Source organism: Alternaria incomplexa, assembly GCF_024043165.1.
Source record: "Alternaria incomplexa strain BMP 0042 chromosome Unknown scaffold_11, whole genome shotgun sequence".
NCBI lineage: Eukaryota > Fungi > Ascomycota > Dothideomycetes > Pleosporales > Pleosporaceae > Alternaria > Alternaria incomplexa.
This window is the reverse complement of record NW_026249860.1, coordinates 745,214-765,534: the sequence shown is the minus strand read 5'-3', so window position 1 is coordinate 765,534 and position 20,321 is coordinate 745,214. Positions and strand designations below refer to the sequence as shown.

The window sequence follows — 20,321 nt, the reverse complement described above, 5'->3', positions numbered from 1 at the left end:
AAAATGTCCAAGCCAAACATTCTCTTCGTCCTCACCTCGCACAACAAGCTCGGCGACACCGGCAAGCCCACCGGCTGGTACCTCCCCGAGCTCGCCCACCCCTACCATGTCCTCCACAGCAAAGCCAACATCACGGTAGCATCGCCCAAGGGCGGTGAATCACCTCTCGACCCCGCATCCGTCGAAGCCGCGAAAGATGATGTATCCGTCAACTTCCTCAAGAACAACGAGCAGGTCTGGAAGACAACCCAGAAGCTGAGCGACTTCAAGGGCAAAGCGAAGGACTTCGACGCCATCTTCTACGTTGGCGGTCACGGACCCATGTTCGATCTCGTCGACGACGCGACCTCGCAACAACTCATCAGGGAATTCTGGGAGGCAGACAAGATCGTTTCGGCTGTTTGCCATGCGCCTGCTGTCTTCTACGATGCTAAGCTGAGCGACGGCAGTCTACTTGTCGCTGGCAAGGAGGTTACCGCATTCACAAACGCTGAGGAGGAACAAGTTGGCCTCTCCAAGGTCGTACCCTTCCTGCCCGAGGATGCGCTGAACAAGGCGAGTGGAGGCAAGTTCGTCAAGGCAGCTGAGCCTTGGGGCGAGAAGGTTGCCATCTCTGGTCGCTTGATCACTGGGCAGAACCCTACCAGTGCCACAGCAGTCGGAGAGGCTATCGCAAAGGCATTGGGCATCTAAGGAGGAAACATCAAATGTAAATGCGGGCCGTGTAGAACAAATTCTATCATGATTATACGAATGTTTTTCCATTTACGAAGGGTAATATATACATCCAATCTAACATATCTCTCGTGATCCTCCCTTCAACCCAATTCTCCTGATCTAGACCAGTTTATACGTACATGTACGTAACTTCTGTGACGGTCTCGTAGACGGTGGCTGGTGGGCAAGCAGCAGCAGCAGCGGAGTGCTCTGGTGCCATGGTGGTGACGGGAGCGGGAGCGGGAGCATGCGACTCTTCAACAGGCGCGTGAGAGGGCTCGACAGGCAGGTAGGTAGTCTCGTAGGGCTTCTCAGAGGTCATGAGAGTGCTGGAGGCATGCATGGTAGAGTTGCCGTACGGGACGGTGGTGTTGAGGTGCTTGTGAGGGATGGTGATAGGGTATGCGGTAGCCGCCTCGGAAGTTGCGGTGGAAGTAGCGTTCGCAGTGGTGACAGGGATGTATGAAGAGATCATGGTAGATGGCTTCATCATGGTGGTGGTAACAGCTTCCTTGCTGACAGTCAAGGCCTCGGAGGAGGCTGGTACCACAACTGTGCTTGAGGTCTCGACCGGTGCGGCAGTTGAGGAGACCTCAGGGGTAGGGGTAGGAGTAGCTGAGCTGACAGGCGCGGCCGATGAGGGATTGACCAGGAGAGGTGTCAGCTTGCTCACGATCCAGTTTGATGCCTCCTCGGTGTAGAGCTCGAAGTAGTTCAGATGCTGAGCTACGTCATCTCCACCAGCGCAGACTGGGTCACCGCCGGCACAGTACGACCTCAAGACGGAGGAGTAAGTGTTCAAACGCTCAAGGTTAGAGCCGGTACGGCCCCAAGCTTGCTTGTCTGCTCCGTCGAGGACGTTGTAGACCTGGTTTGCAGTGTGCTTGACATCACCCCAGAGAAGGGCTGCCTTGACTGCCTGACCAGCTTGAGAGTTGGCATCGAGGCCGGTGGTCTTGGTGTCAACGTCGCAGGCATCGGCGCCTCCGCCACTCAGAGTAGCTCCGGCAACCATAGCACCTTGCGAGTAACCGTTGACGACGATTAAAGTATCCGGGCACTGGGCGTTGTACTCGGTGATTTGCCTGACCCCGTTGACGGCACCGTCCTGGATAGTAGGGCAGAACTCCACGCCGAGAGTGGCATCGAAGACGAGATCCATGTAATCGCAAGAGTTTCCTTGAGCCTCGAATTTTGCGCAGACGGTATCTCTGAAATCTGAGGTACGGCCATCGCTGTAAGGTGCGTCATTGCCGCGTGCCATGAAGATAGCGACATCGTTACAGGCTGCGGTGAGCTTAGGAGGAGTGGTGCCTTGGGCACGGGCAGCCAAAGGAAGAGCTGCAAGAACAGCAGTGGCGAGGCCCTGCTTCATGATGGTCGTGGAAGGCATATCTAAGTTCGTGAATAAGGCGTTGCGTGTTCGCTGTGACTCGCAGAATTTGATAGGCGGTTGGTATTAGAGATCGATAGATCTAGTAGCGAAGGTCGTGAGAGTGTGGGGTATTAATTATTAGAGAAGATATTATAGCATGGACTATATCCCTTTGATCTGATGTGTGGAGCGAGTGTCGATGGCCGAGCGAACGGACAAGTATTACACAAAGAGTAGAGCGTGATGGAGAGCGTGAAGAAAAGGTCTCAATCAACAGGAACATGCGACATGATATGCCGAACTGACTGTGGAGCCCCCCGTATCAAGAACCACCATCAGAGGCTCTGTGTAAGACCTTGGGGCGAACGGCCTCGTCGTGCAGGAGCGCATGCTTGCAAGCGCATGCATTTTGGAGGCTTCAATCGAACAGTCTGCGGCCCTAGCAACTTGGACTATTGTGTATCCACAGATCTCGTGTTCATTCCAGGTTAGCAGGACGCCGCTAGCACAGGAGAGGCAATACAGTTCGCTCGCTATGACTCGTGCGGCATAGTCGGCATTACAACCACCGGCATTATCTCGTATCAGGTGTGAGAGATAGGATAAGGCTGCAACCGTTGACACCTCGTGTGCTGCAGATGTTATCCGGAGTGGAGAGTATACAGTCGTTGAAGGTCTCATGTCCAACGCGCCCCTCTCTCGGGATCGTTGTGGCTGAGAGAAAATTTGCATAGCTCAATGTTGAGAAACTATGTCATGTTAGCTTTTGTGGTGGTCAGATCATTGTCCGTAGTGCGCGAAATCACAGGGTTCAATCGACACTACAATGATCTGAGACCCTGGCCTCTGCCAGCTGCGCGCTATCATGCTCCTGAACCAGAAAACCGTTCTTCTGCCAACGTGCTGTTTCTGAACCGCCAAACCGGGCAGCCCCGGTTCTTTGGATCGCTGACAGGTGCGTCTACATCTCTCGGGCCTTCCAACAGAACAGAGGCGTATGTTGTCTATCTGACTGTGCTTGGGCGATGAGACCAAAGGTTAAAGATTAAAGATGACGTTTCTTTTTCCTCGGCGACGGATCGGCTTGAGAACACGAGCTCTGAGGCCACGAGACGTGTTGGTCATGGTTTACTGCGGGTTGCTGTATCGGTGGCGGAGGTGGAGATATGCCATGTGTATTTTGGGACGCTTGCACCTTCGCCGTGGGTCGAGATTCTCCCGAAAGTCGTGGATCGAGGAACTCGCTACTTGCGTTCGGCCTAGCGCCCGCTATTTTCAGCGATCCCACGCCTTGCGATGACGAAATGCGGCAGGGATGGCTGCGATGCGAGGTTCTGCGGAGCAAAAGTGATTTTCATGGCCGATGTGCCGCCCGTGTCGCGGTATCGTGGTTATCAGTGATGGAGGAGACTGGAGGGGCTCACTCGACGTCACGTGCCTGTCGGCCGAGAGGCTTCTTGGTTTCTTGGACATTTGAGGAACCTTGGCTCTAGCGAGACAGCAAAAGCCGGACATAAGCTGGTAGGTCGTCTTCTACCTCGACTGTAACGCCTCTAAAGAAAAATATAAGGAGACCATTTTACTCGCAGCTTTGCAGAGTATACATAGTGTTTTTCCTAGAATTTATTTACCACGTTGTAGTGCAGAACGGTGGTGTTGCTCAAAATCCCTAGGTATTTTCAGGCTTTCGCTGTCCTCAGGTGCAAGAGCTTGGAAGCCCGCAGCTACCACTTGCGCAACGAAATCACTCATCTCAACAATGGCATTGCTGTCAATCAGCTACCCCAGGTCATACACCGGAGTACCGTAGCGCGCCATATAGGGTCGAGTAGAAAGTTCTACCAACCAATCAAGGATGAGACGGTGTAAGCACGATGTTAAAAGCGTGATATAGTGTTCAAACGGTCTTAGGATAGTGTCTGTGCTCTGTTGTAGCCTCCAACACCATCTCGTCCTTAATTACTTAGGCAGTTGGTAGTAATTCCTCCTCTACCCTCGTTTGGGCGGTGAGTAAGGGCGTACAGCCCTCAGAAGTACCTAGGTAGCCTGATGACCTCTTAAACAGTGACTTCATTGTATGGCGCGGCCCTCTACGCGTACATTCCACCATTGCCCATTCCGTCTCGAACCTTATTTTACTGTTCGCCCATTCCGCTCCGAACTTTGTTCTGCTGTTAGCTTGGTCTTACAACAACGTAGGCGTATACCCAAGATCATCCTCGTTGTCGGTGATACCAAGGTCATCTTCACTCCGCATGGAAGTATTGGTCAAAGAAAACCATCAGAACCGAGCTGAGGGGGCCAAAATCGCTACAGCCTGCCTACATGGGTGCACACAGCGACTTGAAACGGGTGATTGGGCACGTCCTGGCTCGCGAACCATCTAAATGAGGTCGAAGATGAGCGTGTATCAACTGAAGAGAGAGAGTCGGTGAAGCATGGACAACCTCAGACCGTCGACCCTAGCCAATACTACCTCACCGGTCGCGAAGACCACGAAAGCAAGGAGGCAGTGTCACACCGAGTAATCAAAGTGAAGCTGAAAGAAAGTTCAGCGGTTGGAATATATAATCCCTTCTTCCGCTGGTAATCTTGTATCATCCACCAACTCGAACAGTTCCTTCAACCGCATCTACCATCTTCAAGACTACCTTCTCACTCCGCAAACTTGCAACCTCATCCAAAATGCGTTTCTCCATCGCCTCCACCACTGCCGTCATGGCCGCCCTCGCTGCCAGTGGAACCGCCTTCGTCATCGATACCTTCGGTGACCGTCACTGCGGCGGCAATGTCCAGCAAACTGTCAACATCTGGGACGACACCTGTGCAGCCTGGCCACAAGGCTTTGGATCCTTCAGGATCACGACCTGGGGAGGAAACCACCAATTCGCATACTTCTTCGCGCCCGACAGCTGCGGCAACCCTTCCGGAGCCATCGGATCGGGCTACGTAGACTCTACGACGTTCGATTACGCCCAGGGAAGGTGCTACAATTTCAACGGGGCTAGTGCCAATGCGATTGCTTCGTACTACAGGGCCTAGAGAGATGTACACGATAGTAAGCTTCCAAAATATAAGCGCTAAAGTAGGGCTGACTAACTCGCGACAGTATGAGAAGTGATGAGAAATGGTAAAAAGATCAGCTCTCTTGTTCTCAAGCAGATGTTCAACTCTCATCCACTCTTTGAACAAGCTTTTGTGTGTGTGTCGAATAGAGTCTATCATGTAATAGCGATGTAATCAATCTCGATCCTATTACCTCTCCAAAACATGCCTTACACTTTGCGTGACATCAGCTCCCAACACATCAGCGTTACATCACATGAACCAGACAAAACACAGTGTACATATCATACCCTATATCCTTCACCACAGTGAAAGGCTCCCTACCCAAACTCGTCGCCCAACAACCCAGAAAACTTACACCTCACTCGCACCCACAGTCGGCACCACAACCGCCGTATTGCAATACTTCTGATCACAGAAAAACCTCGTCGGTCCAGCCAAAAGCACTGGAGAGCCACATGATAACCAGAAGGTGCAGTCTGAGCCGAGTGCATAGCATCGAGCCAAGATGTGAGAGTTTGACAAGGTGGCTGTGTAGTCACAGGAGCGGAGGTCGAAGACTGCGTTGTAGTTGGGTCAGTGGATGCGGGATACTAGATAAGGAAGTTGCAGATCTGCTGAAGGACGAGGCCAAGCTTACACTGTCCATCCGTCGTGTCGATCCAACCAACTAGCGCCGGATCACTTCCGGATGATGTATGCTGGGCCGCGAGCTCCGCGTGTGGGGTAATGAGTGGATTGGGTGGGTGCGTAAACGCTGCGACGAGGAAGTTGATGGCCATTGCCGTGATTGTCTTCATTTTGAATGCGTGCACATGTTGGGCTTGAGCTGGGCATTCGATGTTTATGTAATTGAGGGAGCAGCGGCATGCGAGGGTAACGCGGTGTTGGATACATCGGCACAGATGAAGCCACTCAGTAAGGTCCGCCAAACGGGTGATTAGACACCCAAGAAGCGAGGTGGCGACACCCGAATTACCCGAATTGAGGGTGAGAAGGGGACAAGAACAGCAAGAATGGTGAAATGGTAAGCAGATAAATGTTGGTATCTCGATTGCAGAACATAAAGCAGAAAGACAACAAGACCTGAAATATACATGAAGAAAAGAGGACGAGTCTACAGAGCCATACCCAATCGCGAAGCGTACAATCGCCGAACGGGGAAGACATAAGGAAAGATCGATGTGCTGTCGAATCATCCGAGCGGTGCAGAACAGCATCATCAGGCGCACTCGCCTCAATCCCGTTTCTCCGTCGCAACAGGCACCTCCTGATGACTCTCAGACCCGCTCGCAACCTGCGACACCGCTCGACCCGGAGTCGTAGGGCCATATCCAGTCAGAACCTCCATATCCCCATCTGCATCGCTGAAATACTTATAGTCCAAACCCCTCAGCTCATCATCCTCAGTCGCACGGATATGGCAACCAGGAATCCTGTTGATGATGAAGAGTAAGATGACCGAGACGACAAAAGACCATGCGGCGCATGTAGTCGCAGCAGCCAGCTGGTAACCCATCTGTTTCCAGTTCCGGGCCCACCAGCCGCCTTCGTAGGTGTTGCTTACGCCGTCCATGGCGGGTACGTAGGGTGCGGCGAAGAAACCGGTCATGATGTCGCCGACGTAACCGCCGATGCCGTGGATGGCGAATATGTCGAGGCCTTCGTCGATGCCGAGGAGGTATTTGTAGCGGACTGTGAAGAAGGATGCGCAGGAGGTAAGGGCTCCGATCAGGGCTGCGGTCTGCACAGGCACGAATCCACAGGCTGGTGTGATACCGACGAGACCGGAGATGATTCCTGAACAAAAGCCAATGATGGAGAATCTGCGCGTGAACATGTATTCCAGTAAGACCCAGGCTATTCCGCCACCAGAGGCGGCGAGGTTGGTATTGCAGACGATGTAGATAGAGCGAAGGGATAGGTTGGCCGTCGAGGCGCCTGAAGACTATCAGTACACTGCTACAACATCTCGACATACAGCCTTGACTCACCATTGAATGCAAACCATCCAAACCAGATCAATATCGTGCCAAGTCCAACAAGGAAAGGGCTGTGAGGCTTGAAGTGCGGTATCCTGGGGTGATGCGACTCTTTATGCGGGTCAACGCGTGGCCCCAGCATAACAGCCCAAGCCAGAGCAGAAAACCCAGACGCGATGTGTACAGGACCCGAGCCGGCGAAGTCAAGAACACCAAGCTTGTAAAGCCAACCACTAGGATTCCACTCCGCGTGTGCTAGCACGTAGTATACAAACGTAGTCCAGCAGAGCAGAAAGAGCATCGAAGGAAACAAGCGTCCTCGCTCTAGCATCGCTCCTGCCAAGATCATCGCGGTGCAGGTAACGAAAGTGAACCCAAATGCAGCATAGAGTATATCAGGGATATCGGCGTTTGCAAGCGACGGTGAAGCGAGTGTGTTGTGTAGACCTGCTTTTGACAAATCTCCAAGGAAAGGGTTGGTCGTATGCGACTGGTAGAGAGAGTAGCCGTATACCCAGAATTGGATGCCGACGGCGCAGGCGCAGAAGAGAGATTGGAAGATCATGGTCAGCGCTGCTTTTCGGCGATGCATTCCTGCGTAGAGGAAGCCGATGGCGGGTGTGATTTGCCTGATTGCAATCAGTATGTTTCGTTCCTAACTGCTACAGAAGTGTCACATACCAACATAGCACTGTGCTGACCAGCATCCAACACAGATCGCCCTTGTCATAGAGCGCATTGAGATCAGTTGTCATGACGTCTCCTCCATTGGGATCGACAGCGTAGTCCGGCCATTCTGTGATGGGTGTCGGGGCTGGAATAGCCGCCATATTGACAACACGTTGTACGGTAAAGCACCAAAAGTTGTACACTCGGAGCAATTCACAGTACCGAACCCTCGGGGATCGACCACGTTTATATCTAGCGATCTCTTCCCTACGCACGTCTCGGTTGCACGAGCGCGCCATCTTTTTCCCAGGATAACATGATATGCAACGCGTTGTTTCCAGCCAACCACAAACTCGCTAGCAGAACCACAGCCATGGGAAGGAATTATTCGCCGTGATCGGTATAGTGAGAGACATTGAGAGTTCCTTATCGTTCCACTTCCCCAGGACACTAAGGAGGAGTGGAGATGGCCAAGGAGGCGGAAAGCGGAAGCCAGCCATGTGTATCGCTTGGCGGGAGATAACGGGACGTGGGGTAGGGCGCACGTGGAATCTGTCTGAACTCACCCATCGCAAGTGCCTCGCGACAACATCATCAGAGGCTTTCGGAAACGAGGTCCCAGCACTTGCGCATTCCCGTAGACAAAGTCTCGTTGTCCATGGCTTTGCTGTCTACCCACTTGCGGGTGGGCGGGCCCTTGCATGTAAGCTCGATATCTCCGGCCTTATCGGCGTCGATCCTGTACTGATAGGTATGCATGGTCAGCCTCAAATGGCTAAACACATGGACCAATGGCGGAAAGCTGGCAACAAAACGCGCTTTGCTCATGTCAGCGGCACCGGCATCGAGGTCAGAGATGTATTGCTGCGCCGACGTCTTGCGCTGCTGAGGCGTCTTGTGTGATGCAGTCAGCGTGTTCTGCGGAAATTGCCTGTATCACGGTCAGCGTGCGCCCCAGCACTAGATAAGAAAAGCCGAGCAATGAGCCTATCATGAGACATGATATGATGCCGGACGGCAATGGGCGTTAGCCAGTACCCGAGCAGCCACCCAGCAGTGGCGCCATGATAGCATGCGTTTATTACGTACCACAGTGATGCGAGGAGACCTTCACGCAACCGTCAGCAGTGCTTTAGTATCGTAGTGCAAAGCTTACCTTTGGCGGGCCTCTGCTCTATCAGCCATTTACTGCTGCAGTCATTCGAGCGCAACTCTACCATGCATACCACACAGTCTTCTTCGGCTGCCTTCTTCTTCGCCACTTTCTTCGGGAATAGTGAGCAGTACGTGGATATAGATTTCGACTCTCCAGTAGGCGCCGGCAGCTTCCGCTTTCTGGAATCCTCGACAGGTGGGCTATCAAGATCCTCCTCCTCGTCTTCCGTTTCTACGTTTGACTTGGGCGTTCCAACGGAGAAGTACTGCGAGATAGTGTTTGTTTGTTTCGTGGCGGCTTTTCTCTTCTTGTTCGCTCGTGGCGGCTCATCGTTCGTTGCGTCTTCAGAAACTGCTACCAAATCTTCGGTATCCAACGACGCACAAAGAGAGCATGCATCCTCAATGTCAGGCACTACAACCACCGACTGGCGCTTGTCAGATAACGCCTTTCCTTCGCTATAGGTCCTGCATGTCGACTGAATAGGACACTCGTCACACCTGGGTCGCGGTGTACACAAAGTGGATCCGAGTTCCATAAGCGCTTGATTCCATAGCCCGGGCACCTCACTCGTCCGTGTTTCCGGAAAGTTAGAAGCGTGTTTGATTAGTCGATCGGCCATATCCCAAAGAACGTCTGTGGCCTTCTTGTCCTTAACATCCATGTACAAACCCAGCTGTCGACTGAGCACGCGCGCCACGTTCCCGTCGAGGACGGGCTCTGCTTCACCGAATGCGATACTAGACACCGCACCTGCAGTATATCTTCCAATGCCGGGAAATTCCTGTAACTCCGTAGCACCACTGGGGAGTGCACACGAAGCACCAGCAGATTTGGCAATCATAGCCTTCGCACCTTCATGAAGACGCGTTGCGCGTGAGTAGTAACCCAGACCCTTCCATACGGAAAGAACATCATCATGGTTCGCTTCGGCAAGATCTTGAACCGTGGGCCACTTTTCGACCCAATTGTTGAAGTACGGTATTACTGTCGACACGCGAGTCTGTTGGAGCACTATACGGTTGTCAGCCAACGTTTCCTCAAACCTCCAGAGACGCGATCGCGAACAGAGCACGTGACACCGCGTTCACGCGTCCAATCGCAAAAACTCTACCACAAGGAAACATATACTCACTAACTTCCGAAACCCAAACCTCATACGCCCTCTTCGACAAAACGCGTCCCAGCTCCTCCTTGTCTTCATACTCTTCGGGGTCGATCCATTTCTTCCTCCACGGCATACTACGCGTCTCCGCAACGCCGTGGAACCAACTCAACAACGCGTCGCAATCTGATCGACTGTCCAAAAGAAGCGGGTAATGGTAAGACGCATCATGTGCGCGTGCAGGTGGTAGTGCTGGTGCCAATGGTGATGTAGGAGGTGCAATGACGGATTTGGTGGGTTTCGCGGGTTTGCTACTGGGTTTGGCGGCTGTGGTAGCCTTCTTGCGCGGAGCCATGGCGCGTTGAATGTGTGTGCGGATAATGTTTAGAGGTTTGATGGTCCAATGGTAGATTGATATTGCTGGTAAGAATGCTTCGTGATGCAGGTTAGGTGTAGGGGGGGGATTTGTGGAGACGCGATCGCGCTAAGCTTTGCTAGTGCTACGATCGAGCTTACTGCTTCATCTCCTGAGCGCAACATCACGAATACCCATGAGTTGTTAGCCTGCACTCAGAATCGTTTGCGTGGAACTTCGTTAATTAGATGGCACTATCTTTGTACATGTGTGTAATGGAGTTCATTGTACTTCTGTTGGTGCTAATTCTGTTGTTGGACGAAAGAAACATCCGTGAGGTGCTTGGTGAGATGTCAGTTCAGACACGTTCAGATCCAGTGCGAATGAAGAAGACGGAGACAACTGGTGGATAGTATTCGGCTCCGTTACGGTGCCATGCAAGTCATCCAACGCCCAAGAAAATGCTGTTCCAGAAAGCGACAGAAGCTATCTACTTCGCGCGCATATGATGAAGGTTGCCACATAAGCTAGTTAAACATCCATAAATATCCAATCCAAATCAATATGGGGTATAGGAACAAAGAAGAAGAACAACAACAACGAACGTACGTGCTCGCTAAATCCAAGGGTCCCTTGGCGTATGCCGACTGAGTCTAACCCAGATATGTGTAATGCTCGCCGCAAATAAAAAAAAAGCTATGCCGGCGGTCTAAATGAATGATAAAAGTCGATTGCTAAGTGCGCGGAGATGGTTCGTGTTTCAACCAAATGTCGCCACCTTCTCCCTTCTCCCATTTCTTCCATGCTATCTCATAAGCATCTTCCAAGTCTCTGACCCAGCGTCTGGTGTCGAAAAGCGGGCTTGACCATCGTGATTCGTAAAGCATGCGGCGAAGCTCGCTCAAGCGGCCTTGCGCTCGGTAGCCGTTGTACGTGCAGTTGCGTGCGAGACGTACGGCCATGGCTTCGTAGTCATCGTCGTTGCTCGCAATAAGCTCTTTCGCAGCTTGAGCACCTGCTGGTGTCTTGGGTAACGCGCCCTTGAGGATTGAAGCTGCCATGCGAGAGCACATCTTGTACTTGTAGCGAGGTAACGTCAGTAGTGGTGTTCCAGACCAGAGGACGTCGGCGGCGGTTGTGTGTGCATTGCACTCCGGTGTATCGAGGAACAGATCGCAGACACGAGCCCTAGAGATGTGCTGATGCTTCTGTGCAACATCGGTGAACATAATGCGGCTTGCTACATCTGCACCTGCCCAGGCAAGAGCTGTCTGCTTGAGGTTGGTCTCACCAAGATCGGGGAAACGCAAGAGCCAGAGAACGGCATTGGGAACCTTTTCAAGAATGCGTAACCAGGTACGGAACGTCGTGGGCTCGATCTGATGATAGCGTTAGTATGCGATCAGAAACATGGAAGAGGCGCAAGTGAACTTACTTTGTACAGCTGGTTGAAGTTTGCAAGGATGATCGCATTATCCGAGAGGTTGGGAAAGATCTCTTTACGCATGGCCCACCTCCGCTGTTGCTCTTCTTCCCAATTGGGCTGTCGTCCTTGCGAATCTGGAGCACTTTGCCGGTGGTCACAACAGAAGAAGGTGTCCCGGCAGAAGACAATGTTCTCTCCGTAGATCCATTCTTCGTCTGAACCACCGCTGTTGTCGTCTACAAGAGCGTCTTCCAGGTCAATGTTACGGCGCCATTGTCGGAGTGTATCTGGAGGAACAGCGGTATCATCGGCAAGAAGATAGTCGCACCACTCGGCGCCGAGAGTACCCGCGAAACCCATGAACGCCATCTGGATAGGGGCGGGACGGGCAGCGAAGACTTCATTCCGCGCACCTCTTGTGTAGCCGTTCAAGTTGACAAGAACATGGATGCCATCTTGAGTTATCTGGTGAACAAGTCGTTCCGCTGACCAGCTGCTGGCATCGTAGAAGACAGGCGATTCCCTCTCAATCTGCTTACGATGCTCTGATCCATCACTCGCTGTGGTGGCATAACAGTATGCCTTCACTCTACCTGGATTGTGGAAACCGAATACCGACTGCATCAAGTGGGCCAACGGGTGGTTGTTGAAATCCGATGATACGTAGCCGACCCTCAAGTATGGTTTCGGTGGCGCAGGAGGCTGGTAGACGGTCGCAGGTAACCAAGGGACTCTCAACGTCGAGGTCGAAATGCGGAGGCCATTACGTTGCGAGATAAGACGTATCTGTTTAGCCGACATGGGGCAGGTGAATGTGTGGAACGGTAGGACAGTAGGCGCCGCAGGTACCGTCAAAGCTGCTGGCAATTGAGGTCTCTTGTAGGAGGCCGGTGGTCGCTGTGTTCCAGTGACGTAGCGATCCTGGTACCATTGCCAAGTCATCCATCGTATAGCACGCTCAACGAGTCGTACGATGCGAGCACCCTCCCACTTTTGACCCTTCCATTGCTGCAACACTGACACCATGCTATTTTCCTTCTCTTTCACATTTTGCGCGCTCCCCGTGAGAGCTAGGGGACGGATGACATCTTGTATGAACTGTCCATTCATCATGCCTCGACCCCAGTCCTCACCATCGGCAAGCTGTTTCTCGACCAATTTCACGACTTTGTGGATCCAACCTGAGCTCGACGCACCGGGTATCTTGGCGTCTAGAAGCATGCCACTGTCGTTGACATGCCAGCGGTCTCTTGATCCGCCGTGTTCGGCAATACCACCTCTGCCAGCCCAGTTGCAAACAGAGTTAAGGGCATTAGCAAGCCCGCAGACAGCTTCGGCAAAGTCTGGACTGGACTTTACTGCTTTTCTGTAGTAGTAAATGGCATCGGCTATCCGGCCTTTGTCTTTGACGGCGTTGGCGAGGTTGGCGAGAGCAATGTCGAAGTTCGGATCACACTTGACTGCCTGTGTATACATGTTTATAGCAGAATCTAGTTGGCCGATATCTTTCAAGAGGCTTCCAAGGTTTGTATAGAGATGCGCATGGGATGAATCGAGCTGGAGTCCGTAGTGGTAGTACGCAAGCGCAAGAGCTACTCCACTACCGGGCATCAGCCCAGGGATGTGGGGTCCGGCAAAAGCATGCGACATTGGATTGGCTTTCGAAGGGGCAGATTGCTGTACGCTAGCGAGAAGAATGCCCACGTTGTTTGCAGTCGATGGGCTAGGCTGCAGGGAAAGCGACAGGTAGTATAGAGCCAAAATCTCTCGTACACCATAGTTACTTTGGTAAACGGTATTCTTGGGTGAGTTGGTTGCCATACCGTCCTGGAAAATCTTTGCTAACGAAAGCAGAGAGTTACTTGTAGTCGAGATAGCCGCCTTCCTAGAGAGACCTTCGCTAGGAACGTATTTCAGGCCCGGAAGTTGGCCGTGCGGCGCGAAGCAGAGCAAAGCCGTTCTGGTCGCTGCGTCCGGCGGTAGCAGTATAGGATCAGACGATGGGGGCATACGTCGACCTCCTGGAGAGCGTTCCGCTACATTGTATCCAACGACGCCAAGAATGCGCCTGATGAGGCCATCGATGCCATTGGGATGAGGTCCAGATGCGATGAGGACCGCGTTCTCGAAAGCCCTGGCGGCACCGGCATTGTCGCCGAGTGCGTACAACATGTTGCCCTTGGCATGCACCAGAGCTAGAACGCGACCGTTGTCGCAACCAGCAATGGCATAGCCGCTTGAACCAAAGCCTGGCTGGTCCGAGCCAGGGAGCTCGTCTAGATCCTTGAAGACGGCTTCGTCCTCCCCCTCGAACTCAAACACGGGCCGATCAGATGCTTCCGATAGACTTGACTCGCTTATTTCAGAGGCAGAACGTTCGCTTTCAACTTCGAGGCTCCGAAGAGCGTCGGCCCTCTTGGCAAATCTCAAATGGCGTTCAACTTCTTCGATGACCTGAACAGCTTCACGACCTTTGTGGTCACTGCAGAGTAGGCCAATCAGGTGCTCGACAGCTTCGAAGTAACTGGGTCGAAGTTTCACTGCGCGTCTCCAGTAGTTTTCGGCTTCACGCTTCTGCTGAAGAGCAAGCATTGTAGCTGCAAGGTTCGAGATAGCTTCAACATGACTGGTGTGCGTTAGTATGAATCGGGGATAGAAAGTGGGGTGCTCACTCTTTGTCCAAGGTAAGGATGTGTTTGTACCAGTCCTGAGCCTTTTGATAGTCACCTAGTGCATACGCGAGACAACCCCCTAAAAGTATGCCATCTATCCAGCTCCATTTACTCTCTTCACAATGCTTCGTGATCGCTTCGAGCGCTGAGGCAGCGGTCATACTCGGAGGCAGGCCCTGGCGGAGATTCTGGTGGGCGCCTGCGACTGAGCCAGAGGTCCGCCGCAAGGTACGTGGTGGATCCATGCCTGGCATTGGGGGCAGCATAGAGTGTTGCGGTGGTACCCCTTGCCATGATTGGCCATTTGCATCCGAGCTGCCTACGGACCACGCGGACAGGGAGCGCGAGTGTGGCATTGCGGGTCTCCTAGATCCGAAATCTGCCCTCGAGTGAGAGGCATACTGAGTAGGAATAGGATATGAGACACGTCGCTCCAGAGATGGAACGCTGTTGGTGGAGGAACTCGACAGACTGAGTCCAGGCTGCCGTGGCGGCTTAGGATAGATGTGCGGTCTATGGTGTGTACGTCCATGAGCGTTTTGCGAATTGGCTTTACGTGTTGATTGAAGGTACTTGAGTAGGTCCACATATACTGCGTGAGCCCAAGCAAACACCTTTTCCCGACTTTGCCCGTTGGGTGACTCTGGCCCGTACTCGTCGGTCGGCATGATGGGGGTATACTCCGCGACTGGCGTCGTCTGGCCAGAGTGTAGGTAATCTTGAGGACGCTGTGTGAGAGGGGGAGGTAGCGATTGATTCTGATAGTCTAACGCGACATGGTTTTGAGGCTGTGCATAGGGGGATAAGTCTATTGACGGCCTCGCTGGATGATTGTAGGCGCCTTGGGTATAATCCAGGTGGACAGGATTTTGCGGATAATGAGCATAGTTGGGCACGACATTGTAAGGGTGACTGATAAAGGCATTACTATGCGGGTGACTCCAATTGTGACTCGGATGATGTAGGAAACGAGGATCCCGCATGGCAGCAGGCCGATATGGGATGTAAGTGCCGTCGTGCCAATAGGGTCCAAATGGTCCTTGGTCGTTGGAAACAGTCGGATTCAACGGCGCCTGGAAGGGCGGGCCCATGGGCCCGCAGAAGGGATGGCCGTACATTTGATATGGAAGAAGAGGTTGTAACGTGGGTATTTGATTCAGCATAGAATCAATCTGGGGTAGGTGCTGGCCAGTAAGACCCGACCCGGTCTCGAAGTAGCGACTGGGACTCCATTCTGGCGTATTCTGTTGACCGTGTCCGAAGCCGCTGTTGACACCTGGCGAGCGAAGAGGCAGATCCTGCTTGACACCGTAAGGTGGTTTTGATTCAGCTGTCACGGGAAGGAGGATGTGTTTGGTTGCATGCGGCTCCCCGTTCTTCTCGACGGATGTGCCGTCATACGCAGCTGCCAGAATTCCGTTGGGCGTCTTGCGGCGAAGCATGTGTTCTGCGGGTTTGGGTGTCCGGCCAGACTCGGAGGGCTGGGAGCCGTACGAGTTGTGTCTGGAGAGCGGGTGGGCGTACTGCTGCGGCCGCGCTTGCTGGGCGAGACTGTGTCCCTCGAAGTTGGCGGCATTGCGGAGGAACGGGGCGTGGGCGGGGGCAGGAGCGATGTTGTTGTAGGCCACGGAGGAGGGAAGCTGCGACGGCGGCTGCGGGGGGTACTGCCGAACCATAGTCATGGTGAGATATCAGACAAGTCGTGGAAGTGGTGTTCAGAGGGTCGACACAGCCTCACCAGGAGCGACTGGTGCCGATGCCTTCGCGAAATCGTCGCCTGTCTGCTACGACTGACATGTCTTTTGGGGCGTGGCTCGGATTCCTCAGCACCGGGCGTCCCCGTACTGGCACGTCACCAGCAGAGACCCCGGCAGTAGCGGGAGAACAGGTGGTCGCAGATGCTGTCGGCAGCAGGTAGGCGTCTATTTACGGCGCCGGTAATGACGGGTGTGTCGCGGGGTTGGATGGGAGCGGAGTGTGGCGGTGGCCCCAGGCGTCAGCGCGCGATGGATGAGGATATGCGGCGAGGAGCGGTGGCCGATGGTGTAGGTAGGTAAGGGCGGGTCCCTAGACGTGTCTGTCTGGAATGTACCCACTCGCATGCACCAGAGCCGCCGGTCTGGCTGCGCACTCGCGGGCGGATAGTTTGCGCGTTCGTGGGACGCGGTCGGGCGTCGTGTCGCGGAACGGGAGTCGTCTGCGCGGAGGGCGCACAGCAGCGGGCTTGGGGCACAGGATAAGCGTGGTACGGGCGGCGACCTGGGGCGCAGCAGCGGTCCGTCACGTCGTCTCTGCCTGGCTGCGTGTCTGCAGCTGTCCAGCGCCCGAGTCGGAGGGCGAGAATGTCAGCGCTCAGCAGTGCGGCGATGCCTGCTTTTTCTCACTGTCGGCGGATAGGCGGGCGCGAGAGATGACGAGGTGTGGTGCGGCGGAGACCAAGCAGCGGCAGGCCTATCCACTTCCGTATGCACTCAGTCGTTCGAGTGGTGGCTTGGAGCGATCCCTGCTGCAACACGACAGGCCGTCTGGGGGTTTCTGGTGATGATCGATGATCGATGATCGCGCTCTACGCAAGACGTGTCAGGCGCCGGATGTCAATACACGTGAAGACCGAAAGACTGAAGGCCGCTCGCTGCTACACCGACTCGATGAAAAGAAAAGTCGGTCCTGATGCTCTCCGCATCGCGCGTCGCCAACTCCACCTGGGCGGGCTGCAGAGCCATCAAGCCGCCAGAGACGGCGGCTTACCAGGGCCCTAGTCCCATCCAACGTTCACGGCGATCTCCAGCGCCAATCAGCCTTCTAATCCACCAGCGCGTCCATCAATGCAGGTGCCGCAATATCCACTGGGCCACCACCATGCATCCAGCGTCCAACAGCCCGCCGTGCCCGTTCTTTGTCACCTAGTCAGGCCGGCCCTTTTGCTCGAGCTCTGATGATGTAGCCTGGGGCGCCCGAAACGCCCTTTGTATTTAGGCGAGACTACCGCCGCATATACGGCTGCAGCTGCTTGTCTGACTGAGACGACTGCATATCTGTCTTCACATGTCGAACCACCATTATAGTAACTCATCACTGATGCCATGTTTCATGTGCCAGGCGCATGTCGATCCGCATAGCGTACCAAGAATGCGGCACCGGACCGAGCGGAAGCTGTGTATTCGACAGCACATGATCATGAGCAGGAACTCAATGTGTATGTATGTTGACCTCGAAAAAGGACCACTGGAGCCAGACCAAAAGGCAAGACAACGCGGTGAGTAATGGGTCGTTTCCTCTTCTTCACACCAAAATAGGCCTATACAGTAAGGGAAGTAAGGGCCAGAGTGTTGGTGAAGTGAACATCACGAGCATAATGTCGCCGCCAGAATCATGCCAGCATACATGGTTCGGAGCATATCCAGGCAGCGACGTAGTGAGCTGGCTTGATTCTGATATCCAAGTTTGCTTGTCGGGACTGTACGTGGAAGCACTGCATGCGCCCAGGCGACACGAAGCGGCGCTGTTCCAGGCGAGCATCAACGCCCTGCCGCAATGGCCAGACGTGCGCCTCATAGCCAAAGGCGTAGAGTAGATGCAGGTACTCAGGAAAGAGCTGTGGTTAGTATGAGATGTAGTTCGATGGGTCCCTGACTGTATACTGTGCGCCCAGCCACTGCGCATTGGCAGGTTTGCATGCGGATGCAATCGCGATAATGGCTGAGAGTAACAGACAGTAGAATGCAGACCAGTGTGTGCAGTCGTGAATGCGACGAGAAAGAACTGTGGTAGAAAGTGGTGTTTGCGGTGTTGTAAAGCACAGTTCCAGCTCGCAGAGATTTTATTCTATCGGAGGTGGCTTAGTCATGCCGCGCTCGGCCCTACCATTCGCAATGTGGCATCATTACGAATGTTCCACGGTGGTCAGACACTGAGCCTATACTCCTCCGGACGCCCTCCACAACAAAGGATTCCCGCACAGGCACCGCTGCACTCACCTCACCGAACGTCACGAGTTTCCCTTTCACTATGGAAGAGCAAGGTCCCCCACCGCAGCAGGGTCCCCCTCAAGGCGGGCCACCACCAGGCTCGTTTTCCATTCCCATTCCCCTCGGACCCAATGGCGAAAAGCCTACGCCAGAGCAAATACAACAGATCAAAATGCAACTAGAGGCCGAGGCAGCGAAACACGGTATTACGGTTCAAGAATACGTCGGAAGATTGCGCCAGCAAGCCATGGCCCAGCAACAGGCGCAAATGCAGGCGCAACAGCGTGCTCAGCAGCAGCAGCAACAGCCCATACAGCCCGGTCCTCCCAAGCCAGAAGCCATTGCCGTCGCCAACTGGCTGAAGTCGCAGGACTTGAAGCCTAGGACAGTCGTACATGATGAAAAGAGGAAGGACATGTTCAAAGGTGGGCATTACATTCACTTCAATTATAAACGTCATACTCACACCCAACAGTCAAGCGAGCAATCCGTGCCCTCCAGTCCCCCGCATATCAAAAAGCCCGAGCAAAGAACCCTCTCCTCCCCGAAGTCATCGACCGTGCCTCCGCCGAGAACTGCTTCAAGCTGCTACCCCTCTCTCTCCTCGCGCTGCGAGTCACAAAGGTCGACGACCATGCGCACGATGGCCACAACCACGCCAAGCCCAAGCGCGTCAAGGGTCTGTGGACAGTCAAGATCGAGCAGCACCAAGACGCGAACGACGACAACTACTACATCTGGCTGTACGAGGGGTCGCAATGGAAGCAGAAGCTGTACGCTGTTGGCGCACTGCTTCTCGTCATTACGATAGTGCTCTTCCCTCTATGGCCGCTTTTCTTGCGACAGGGCGTGTGGTACTTGAGTATGGGCATGCTTGGTCTGATCGGATTGTTCTTCGCCATGGCGATTGTTCGGCTCATTATATTCATCATCACCGTCTTCACGATACCGCCTGGCTTCTGGCTCTACCCTAATCTATTTGAGGATGTTGGTTTCTTCGACTCGTTCCGGCCTGTCTACGCATGGCAAGAGGTATGTTTCCTTTGCTGAAGCTTGTAGACTCAAAGCTAATATCTTCAGACCCCGGAAGACATCAAGGCGAAGAAGGCTGCAAAGAAGGAGAAGAAGGCTGCCAAACTCGCCGCAAAGGCCGCCGGTGGGAAGCCCAAGAAAGGCGCCATCGATGCTGCCCCCGCTCAGGCTGTACCAGCGCCCGCTGCTACCCCCGCCTCTGAGCCTGTCAACTCCGCACCACAGCCTACCGGTTCAGAAGCCGCTCCAGAAGGTGCCGTCACACAACGGGCGCCGCGCGCAACGGTGGAGGAGGTAGAGGAGGAGTAGAAATCCTTCTTAGAAGAGGATTGCACGTACTCTGATGAAGAGGATTACACGTACTCCGAAGAAGAGGTAGAGGACGCGTACTCATCGGACTGACAGCGGTTTGACACTTTGCATGGGTTAGCTGGACGGAGCAATAGGCGTTTATGAGAACGGTTCACATCCATCCACATCTATGCACGCAGCAGAGACTTGGAAACGGATTATAGGGCATGGGGTGTCTGGAGGATACCAGGGTGTTTGTTCCTGTACATGTTTAGTGTAGCGATTCTTTCTTGCTACATACTCCAATTCGATCACTCGACATATTTTCAACTTGTGTATCTGATACCCACGGGACGTATACCGGGTAACACCATGCTGAATACCTACTCCGCCACCTTTTCAACCTGTTACACTTTATTGCCCCGACAACTTTCTGACAACTGTCCACCAACTAAACAGAAAACTCTGCTTGAGCACTGTCCCGTCACCAACAAGCCCTCCACCAAG

The 20,321-nt window shown here is 53.7% G+C and overlaps 7 protein-coding genes across 7 annotated transcripts; 3 read left to right on the top strand and 4 right to left on the bottom strand.

Moving 5' to 3' along the window:
- Positions 1–3: 3 nt before the first annotated feature.
- J4E90_007663 (uncharacterized protein) lies at positions 4–693 on the top strand (the record flags this gene model as incomplete). The annotated part of the gene is made up of 1 exon (XM_051437196.1): positions 4–693. One exon carries the CDS (start codon positions 4–6, stop codon positions 691–693), a length of 690 nt encoding a protein of 229 aa, XP_051288942.1.
- Positions 694–847: 154 nt separating this feature from the next.
- On the bottom strand, positions 848–2,092 carry J4E90_007662 (uncharacterized protein; the record flags this gene model as incomplete). The annotated part of the gene is made up of 1 exon (XM_051437195.1): positions 848–2,092. The coding sequence occupies one exon, from the start codon at positions 2,090–2,092 to the stop codon at positions 848–850; it is 1,245 nt and encodes a 414-aa protein (XP_051288941.1).
- A 2,718-nt stretch (positions 2,093–4,810) lies between these two features.
- Positions 4,811–5,213, top strand: J4E90_007661 (uncharacterized protein; the record flags this gene model as incomplete). The annotated part of the gene is made up of 3 exons (XM_051437194.1): positions 4,811–5,076; positions 5,135–5,150; positions 5,202–5,213. The coding sequence occupies 3 exons, from the start codon at positions 4,811–4,813 to the stop codon at positions 5,211–5,213; spliced, it is 294 nt and encodes a 97-aa protein (XP_051288940.1).
- Positions 5,214–6,395: 1,182 nt separating this feature from the next.
- On the bottom strand, positions 6,396–7,970 carry J4E90_007660 (uncharacterized protein; the record flags this gene model as incomplete). Its single annotated transcript, XM_051437193.1, has 3 exons — positions 6,396–7,099; positions 7,153–7,769; positions 7,822–7,970. The coding sequence occupies 3 exons, from the start codon at positions 7,968–7,970 to the stop codon at positions 6,396–6,398; spliced, it is 1,470 nt and encodes a 489-aa protein (XP_051288939.1).
- Positions 7,971–8,403: 433 nt separating this feature from the next.
- Positions 8,404–10,206, bottom strand: J4E90_007659 (uncharacterized protein; the record flags this gene model as incomplete). Its single annotated transcript, XM_051437192.1, has 5 exons — positions 8,404–8,740; positions 8,899–8,917; positions 8,966–8,978; positions 9,036–9,979; positions 10,101–10,206. The coding sequence occupies 5 exons, from the start codon at positions 10,204–10,206 to the stop codon at positions 8,404–8,406; spliced, it is 1,419 nt and encodes a 472-aa protein (XP_051288938.1).
- A 953-nt stretch (positions 10,207–11,159) lies between these two features.
- On the bottom strand, positions 11,160–16,205 carry J4E90_007658 (uncharacterized protein; the record flags this gene model as incomplete). The annotated part of the gene is made up of 3 exons (XM_051437191.1): positions 11,160–11,804; positions 11,861–14,477; positions 14,524–16,205. 3 exons carry the CDS (start codon positions 16,203–16,205, stop codon positions 11,160–11,162), a joined length of 4,944 nt encoding a protein of 1,647 aa, XP_051288937.1.
- Positions 16,206–18,531: 2,326 nt separating this feature from the next.
- Positions 18,532–19,832, top strand: J4E90_007657 (uncharacterized protein; the record flags this gene model as incomplete). Its single annotated transcript, XM_051437190.1, has 3 exons — positions 18,532–18,916; positions 18,967–19,523; positions 19,572–19,832. 3 exons carry the CDS (start codon positions 18,532–18,534, stop codon positions 19,830–19,832), a joined length of 1,203 nt encoding a protein of 400 aa, XP_051288936.1.
- Positions 19,833–20,321: the final 489 nt, after the last annotated feature.